This window comes from Chiloscyllium plagiosum, unplaced genomic scaffold (assembly GCF_037043375.1).
Source record: "Chiloscyllium plagiosum isolate Xiang-an unplaced genomic scaffold, Cpla_swu_hap1 HiC_scaffold_20, whole genome shotgun sequence".
NCBI classification, from domain to species: domain Eukaryota; kingdom Metazoa; phylum Chordata; class Chondrichthyes; order Orectolobiformes; family Hemiscylliidae; genus Chiloscyllium; species Chiloscyllium plagiosum.
In genome coordinates, this window is record NW_028270158.1 from 44,498,014 (window position 1) to 44,506,687 (window position 8,674).

At 47.0% G+C, this 8,674-nt stretch overlaps 1 protein-coding gene across 1 annotated transcript in view; it reads left to right on the forward strand.

Annotated features, from left to right (window-relative positions):
• Positions 1–5,966: 5,966 nt before the first annotated feature.
• cyth3a (cytohesin 3a) overlaps positions 5,967–8,674 on the forward strand; it is an 83,247-nt gene continuing 80,539 nt past the window's right edge. The window contains exon 1 of the mRNA XM_043711380.2: positions 5,967–6,124. Within this exon, the coding sequence (XP_043567315.1) occupies positions 6,106–6,124 (19 nt within the window). The 5' untranslated portion in view covers positions 5,967–6,105. The remainder of the gene's footprint in view (positions 6,125–8,674) is intronic.

Here is an 8,674-nt window from a genome sequence, read left to right on the forward strand (position 1 = left end):
ACGTAATGTGATCGCTGTGCACTGGATAGTAGGACTTAAATTATGCACTTTTCTGGAACTGTTGTTATGAATCCTTTCAATGTTTTGTATTTTCCTGAGTCAAGCTTACAATATCTGTACTTCCTTTGGCACCATTTAGATCAACACAGCAAGTTTGTATTTGTTCATTTGACTTACTCTTCCACATACTTCAGTCAGCAGGTATTGCACTCTGTGAACTGTACCAACCCAAGATATGTCTCAAAGATCTTTGATTCACCTCTCAGTTTATGTTTCTCAGCATGTTCTGATATGAAAAAGTCCAGTTAAGCATGCCAACTTAAACAGCTGCATTACCATAAGCAACATTTTTAGGAGCCTCTGTCAACTTTAGAAAAGAATGCCAAAAAAACATTAACTTCCCTTTTACATTTCTTAGCTATTCTGTGTTCATTTAGAATAGCCAATTATGTGTTCACTTTTTGACATCATTTAGTATATAAAAACCAGCTGTGCTCCTTCGATCTCAGGAAAGATGCCCAGTGCCAATCAAGATGCCACTGTCTCAGTGTACGCCCTATCTCTAGAGCTATACCAACATGTATATATCACACATCATCCTGAACCTGCCCTCTGGTAATGCTCACACAGGCTTCCTTGGATAGTAATTACCAACCGATTGCATTTTTTCCTTAGTCCTGGAACTTTCAGGTCAAAGTGAGCAAAGACTCCAGCTGACGTTGGCCAATTTAGAGCAATTCCAGGGAATTGAAGTTAGACTTTTCTTACAAGCTATCTGCTTTGGTGACTAGTCCTTCATGGTTCAAAATTGTGAAGGAGAATTCTAATAATCAATGCATCTGGTCAAGAAGCTCTGCAACAACCTAGGATCTCACCTGGGGCTATTCTTGGTTCAGTATCATATCAGGCAATGCCCTTATACAATCAAGAGCTATCGAGAAAGTCTGTGTCCTTTTTGTTAAACACAAATTTGTTTTGGCATATAAGAATGTGGATCTACTGGGAATGGTTGAGGTAAACAGCCTAGATGTATTCAAAGGGAAGCCAGATAGACATAATGGAATAGAAAGAGATCTTGATAAGGTGAGAGAAAGAAGGATGGGAGATTGCATGGATCCATTGGGTCAAATGCCCTGTTTGTACTGTATGTTCTGTGTAATGTGCAAGACTACAAGTGAAAACTGTGGTCTTACATAAATTATTTCCTGCTTTCTGCAACTTGGGGAGCTACAATGTTGAATTCCTTGATGTGTGATTTTATTTCAAAAAAAAACTTTTGTTTCTCCCTAACTCACTTGTTAAGTGATAGTAACATAGTAACAACATCTTCTGTAGTTGTGTTGAGCTATGGAGTATTTGGATCTATACAGAAACTGCTTTAGGATAATTCATCAAAATCTTGAATAAATATCAACTCTCCACTTAACTTACAAGCCACAGCACACAATGAAAGCATTCATTTTCTGGGCATAACAGAATTTAAACTGGTAAAATACATCAGGCAAAAGTTAACATTTTTTTCCAAAATACATTGACACATACTTTTATACACAAAAGAAACTATATACACTTTCCATATAGATTGGCGAGGTTAGACACTCCCTCATTATCTCTCAAGTTTTCTTGATAGTCTGCAGGTGTGACATTTCATGGGTGTCACACAAGGTTTTGCCAGACAGTGACTGAATTTACATCTGCAATATTTTCTTTAGCTGTAGCAGATGTCTTAAACATACATTTGGAGTTAAAAGTTAACAAAGTCCTTTGAGTACTTTTGAGTTCTCATCTGTCATCCTAAAAAAGATATTCCATGTTAATTTTCAATGAATTTATTATGTCAATGATTTGAAGATTTATTTTGGATCCCAGGTAAATGAGTACTTTGTTAAAAGGTTTAAAACTGTTCTCTCTCCTTTGCAGCCTCCCTCCACCTCCACCCATGAAAATCTTCTATTTTTCCACAACCCTCTAATAACCACCTTCCTCCCTCATTCTCCCCCAAACCATTGCAGCCTACTTCTCTGCTTTGCAGATTTTATACCTTCTTCGTCATGCAGTCTCCTATTCCCTCCACAAATCCTCCTGCAACTGTCACATCCCCACCACCCATTCCTTCTCTTTGGCTGATGTCCCTATCTGAGACCTGGCAAAAGGCTGCCATGACAAAAGGCCCTTTATCCTGACGATGTCAGCTCTCAGCTTTCTCTGGGTTCATTTGAATGACTGGATAGCAGCCACAAGAGTGAAGGGTGAAAAGGAAGGCAAGCTACATTGCAGTATGTGTGTGGAGCAAATTTTGTAGGTCTATATATGAATTTCCCTTCCTGTTAAGTTTTGCTTGAAACCACTGTGAACTGGCCCAAGGGACAGAAACCCAAAAAACAAGGATCCATATAATGTACTTAAGTTCTTGACATAATATTGAGATGAAGACAATAAAAAAACAGGTATGTTTCCTGGAGAAAAGAACTGATTCAGCACACAATACATCTTTGTGTCATTCAATACAATATATAAGGGCAACAATGCAGCCATGAAAGCTAAGCTTGATGAGTGAGCTGGCATGCTAGGTTAGGGGATAGATCAATAAAAGCACATTGACAGACAATTATGGGAATATTGCAGAATACATAAAATAGGTATATTTGTACCATAAAGAAAATCTGTAAAGGGGGGATCCGTCACCTATCATTAACCTAAAGATGTTAGGGAAAATCTCAACCAGAAAGAAAAAAATATCAACGTACAAAGATGAGTGTCACTTAGTCAGAATATAAAAAAAGGCAGAGAATGATTAAAAAATTAATCAGAAGCAAGAACTTAAAGCATGAGACGATGCCAGCTAGAAAAGTAAAAACAGATAGTAAGAGTTTCTAAAGGCATTTAAAAAGGAAAAGAATAAATAAAGGGAGTGTTATTCCCCTAAAGAATGAAAATATTAAATTACTGGTAGCTAATAAAGAAATAGTAGATGAAATGAAAAATATTTCACTTCTGTCTTCACTACAAAACATAAAAATGTTTGGTAATAGTTATAAATCAGGAGTTAAAAGGGAGAGAGGAACTTAATGAAATTACTATCATGTGGGAAGCAGTGCTGAGTTGATGGAGTTGTGACCTGACAAATCTCTGGGTCCAGATGAACTTCAGTCTACAATCTTAAAATAACTGGCTAATGAAGTTGCAGGTGCATTAGTATGATTTTTCCCAAAATTCCTCAGATTCAGGAAAGGCTCAATTGGACTGGGAAATAATGAACATAACCCCTTTATTCAAGAACAGGGAGGCAGAAAACAATAAATGACAGGCTCGTTGAATTGACATCTCGGAAGATGTTAAAGCCGATTATTAAAGAGATTTAAGTTGCATGTTAGGAAAGCTCAAGATAATCAGGATGGGTCAACATGGTTTTTTGAAAAAACAATTTAGCCAATTTCTTGAAGTTCTTTGAAGGAGAAACGTGGACAGAGGGGACCCTGTAGACTTGCTATACTTGTCACAGTCCATAGCATGGGTTATTGCTGAAAATAGAAGTGCATTGTGTTGGCATAGCATTTTAGCATGGATAAAAGGATAGGCTAAGCAGGTTGGATTCTACTCACTAAAGATTAGAAGAATAAGAGGCAATCTCATTGAAACACATAAAATTCTTAAAGGGCTTAACAGGATAAATGCTCAGAAGATGTTTCCACCCATGGGAGAGTCTAGGATTGGAAGGCATTGTCTCAGAATAAAATATGCCAATTTAAGACCAAGATAAGGAGGAATTTCTTCTCTGAGAGGGTTGTGCGTCTTTAGAACACCTTGCCATGGAGAGCTGTGGGGGCAGAGTCCTTGTGTATACTTAAAATGCAAATAGATAGCTTCAGAAGTTGCTGGAAAAGCTAAGCAGGTCTGGAAGCATCTGTGAAGAGAAATCAGAGTTAACAGTCCAGTGACCCTTCCTCAGAACTCAGCAAATTCTGTTTTTGTTTCTGATTTACAGCATCTACAGGTTGTTCAGGTTTCCTTTAGCCTAATCCTGATTGTCTGGCTAGCAAATAACAGACAACATGCAGAAAATGTATTTATCAGGAGATGCCAAATGGAGTCTATTAAAATCTATATCAGGGCCTCAACATTTTATAACTTACTTCAATGACTTAGATGAGGGATGTGAAGACTTAACAGCTAAAATTGCAGATGGGGAGGAAAGTGTGTTGTGAAGAAGATACAAAGATGTTGTAGATAGCTATAGATAGTTTGAGTGCAGATTAATCTGGCAGATTAAGTAAAATGTAGGAAAATGTAAAGTTCTTCACTTTGGCAGGAAAAATGAAAAAGCAGAGTACTATGTAAGTTGAGAATGACTGCAGAATTCTGAGGTGCAGTTTGATTTAAGTGTTTGAGTGTATGATTCACGAGAAGTTTGTGTGCATGTACAGCATGTAATTATGAAAGCTAATGGGATGCTATCCTTTCTTTTGAGAGGAATTGAATATAAAAACAAGAAAGTCATGCTTAAATTATACAGGGCATGTTTAAGACCACATCTCAAATATTGTGTGCAGTTTTGGTCTCCTTATTTAAGGAAGACAGTAAAGGCATTGGAGGTAGTTCAATGGAGATTTAGAGCAAGAGATGCAGTGGTTTTTGTTAAGATTCATCCAGAGCAGTTTCATGATTCAGTACTCTATGCTGTGTGGGATTACCAAGACAAACATCAAATGCATTTCATCATCAAAATGGTAGAAGATGCTTTGTGATCTGCCTGAAATCTGTTGGTCTTTCAGTGCAATGAGTTGTCCACAATTGAATGTTGCAGATCTGTACATTCCAATATCTAGGACTGCATGCTCAGGGATGCACTAAAGGTTGGGACATCCACTGTCAAGGCTCAGTGGAGAAATGTCATTGTCTAAGGCCTTTCTGTCATGATGTACTGAAATCAGGGGTCTCCCATTTAAAACAAAGATGGGGCTTTTCGTTTTTACTCTCAATGGGTTATATGTTTTTGGAACTCCTTTCCTGAAAGGGTAGTGGAAACAGAATCCTTGAATATTTTTAAGGCATTGATGGATTAACTCTTGTTAAGCAAGGGCTATCAAGGGCAGTGATGTGGATTTGAGGTTTTGATCATATCAGCCATGATCTTATTGAATGGTGGAGCAGTTGTGTTGGGCTGACAGGCCTACTCCTTCGAGGAGAAAGTGAGGACTGCAGATGCTGGAGATCAGAGCTGAAAATGTGTTGCTGGAAAAGCGCAGCAGGTCAGGCAGCATCCAAGGAACAGGAGAATCGACGTTTCGGGCATAAGCCCTTCTTCAGGAATCTAAGGCCTTTCTGTCATGATGTACTGAAATCAGGGGTCTCCCATTTAAAACAAAGTCCTTCTTCATTCCTGAAGAAGGACTTATGCCCGAAACGTCAATTCTCCTGTTCCTTGGATGCTGCCTGACCTGCTGCGCTTTTCCAGCAACACATTTTCAGACCTACTCCTTCTCCTGGTTAGTATCAACTACTCCAGTCTAACCCCAGACTGTTTCACCAATTTCTTCTTCAAATGGGTGACTATTTATTCCTATCATGATTTTCAAGATCACTTGAAGTCGGTGATTTATAAAACTTATTCTTTGCAAATGATGGCATTCCATTGCTTTAGATTTCTTTGGTATCTTAACCAATGAGCTTCCAGTCACTTGGAATGTATTCTGTGATATATATTTGATCATAATTTTCTGTTCTCACAACTAGTTCTTATTCTCCAAGGGTTGAACAGCCTCTTTCCTTGTTGTCTGATAATGCATACGAAACATTAGAAAGGGAAATTGGATAATTTGAAGAAGAACAACATTCTGAAGAGACACTGACTTAAAGGCGCTATCTAAATACAAGATGTTGCTATCATCCCTGATGTCGTCATCGGTTGCATGACCAGGGCGGGGTTCGGAGGGATCACGTGACCAGGTGACGTCGCTGGATCAGTTTTTTTCTGCCTCGAGCCGATTCGTAAACAAACCTCGCGAGCTGGTCAACTGGTCAGAGTGCTAGTTAACTGCTAGTTAATTGGTTTAATCGCAACCTTCCCATTCAATAACCCCCTCAGCTTTCGTTATTACATCCAGGATGGAAACGGATCCACAGGGTGAGAGTTTGTTAGTTCCCGAAATTATAATCTTATCAAACTGTAGCCGCGCGAGGGGAGAGAGAGATGTACGGGAGGAGGGAGGAGAGACGGGGAGAGAGAGAGAGAGGGGGGGAGAGAGAGAGGAGGGAGGGAGAGAGAGAGGGGAGAGAGAGAGAGAGAGAGAGGGGGAGAGAGAGAGAGAGAGAGAGAGAGAGAGAGGAGGAGAGGACGGGAGAGAGGAGGGAGAGAGAGAGAGGGGAGAGAGAGAGGGACGAGAGAGAGAGAGAGGGGAGAGAGAGAGGGAGAGAGAGAGAGACGGGGAGAGAGGAGGGAGGGAGAGACGGGGAGAGAGAGGAGGAGGGAGGGAGAGACGGGGAGAGAGAGAGGAGGGAGGGAGAGACGGGGAGAGAGAGAGGAGGGAGGGAGAGACGGGGAGAGAGAGAGGAGGGAGGGAGAGACGGGGAGAGAGAGGGGAGGGAGGGGAGAGACGGGGAGAGAGAGGGGAGGGAGGGAGAGACGGGAGAGAGAGGGGAGGGAGGGAGAGACGGGGAGAGAGAGGGGAGGGAGGGAGAGACGGGGAGAGAGAGGGGAGGGAGGGAGAGACGGGGAGAGAGAGGGGAGGGAGGGAGAGACGGGGAGAGAGAGGGGAGGGAGGGAGAGACGGGGAGAGAGAGGGGAGGGAGGAGAGACGGGGAGAGAGAGGGGAGGGAGGGAGAGACGGGGAGAGAGAGGGGAGGGAGGGAGAGACGGGGAGAGAGAGGGGAGGGAGGGAGAGACGGGGAGAGAGAGGGGAGGGAGGGAGAGACGGGGAGAGAGAGGGGAGGGAGGGAGAGACGGGGAGAGAGAGGGGAGGGAGGGAGAGACGGGGAGAGAGAGGGGAGGGAGGGAGAGACGGGGAGAGAGAGGGGGAGGGAGGGAGAGACGGGGAGAGAGAGGGGAGGGAGGGAGAGACGGGGAGAGAGAGGGAGGGGGGAGAGACGGGGAGAGAGAGGGGAGGGAGGGAGAGACGGGGAGAGAGAGGGGAGGGAGGGAGAGACGGGGAGAGAGAGGGGAGGGAGGGAGAGACGGGGAGAGAGAGGGGAGGGAGGGAGAGACGGGAGAGAGAGGGGGAGGGGAGGGAGAGACGGGGAGAGAGAGGGGAGGGAGGGAGAGACGGGGAGAGAGAGGGGAGGGAGGGAGAGACGGGGAGAGAGAGGGGAGGGAGGGAGAGACGGGGAGAGAGAGGGGAGGGAGGGAGAGACGGGGAGAGAGAGGGGAGGGAGGGAGAGACGGGGAGAGAGAGGGGAGGGAGGGAGAGACGGGGAGAGAGAGGGGAGGGAGGGAGAGACGGGAGAGAGAGGGGAGGGAGGGAGAGGACGGGGAGAGAGAGGGGAGGGAGGGAGAGACGGGGAGAGAGAGGGGGAGGGAGGGAGAGACGGGGAGAGAGAGGGGAGGGAGGGAGAGACGGGGAGAGAGAGGGGAGGGAGGGAGAGACGGGGAGAGAGAGGGGAGGGAGGGAGAGACGGGGAGAGAGAGGGGAGGGAGGGAGAGACGGGGAGAGAGAGGGGAGGGAGGGAGAGACGGGGAGAGAGAGGGGAGGGAGGGAGAGACGGGGAGAGAGAGGGGAGGGAGGGAGAGACGGGGAGAGAGAGGGGGAGGGAGGAGAGACGGGGAGAGAGAGGGGAGGGAGGGAGAGACGGGGAGAGAGAGGGGAGGGAGGGAGAGACGGGGAGAGAGAGGGAGGAGGGAGGAGAGACGGGGAGAGAGAGGGGAGGGAGGGAGAGACGGGAGAGAGAGGGGAGGGAGGGAGAGACGGGGAGAGAGAGGGGAGGGAGGGAGAGACGGGGAGAGAGAGGGGAGGGAGGGAGAGACGGGGAGAGAGAGGGGAGGGAGGAGAGACGGGGAGAGAGAGGGGAGGGAGGGAGAGACGGGGAGAGAGAGAGGGGAGGGAGGGAGAGACGGGGAGAGAGAGGGGAGGGAGGGAGAGACGGGGAGAGAGAGGGGAGGGAGGGAGAGACGGGGAGAGAGAGGGGAGGGAGGGAGAGACGGGGAGAGAGAGGGGAGGGAGGGAGAGACGGGGAGAGAGAGGGGAGGGAGGGAGAGACGGGGAGAGAGAGGGGAGGGAGGGAGAGACGGGGAGAGAGAGAGGGGAGGGAGGGAGAGACGGGGAGAGAGAGGGGAGGGAGGGAGAGACGGGGAGAGAGAGGGGAGGGAGGGAGAGACGGGGAGAGAGAGGGGAGGGAGGGAGAGACGGGGAGAGAGGAGGGAGGGAGGGAGAAGACGGGGAGAGAGAGGGGAGGGAGGGAGAGACGGGGAGAGAGAGGGGAGGGAGGGAGAGACGGGGAGAGAGAGGGGAGGGGAGGGAGAGACGGGGAGAGAGAGGGAGGGAGGGAGAGACGGGGAGAGAGAGGGGAGGGAGGGAGAGACGGGGAGAGAGAGGGGAGGGAGGGAGAGACGGGGAGAGAGAGGGGAGGGAAGGGAGAGACGGGGAGAGAGAGGGGAGGGAGGGAGAGACGGGGAGAGGAGAGGGGAGGGAGGGAAGGGGGGAGGGAGGAGGGGAGGGGGAGAGAGAGGGAACGAGGAGAACGG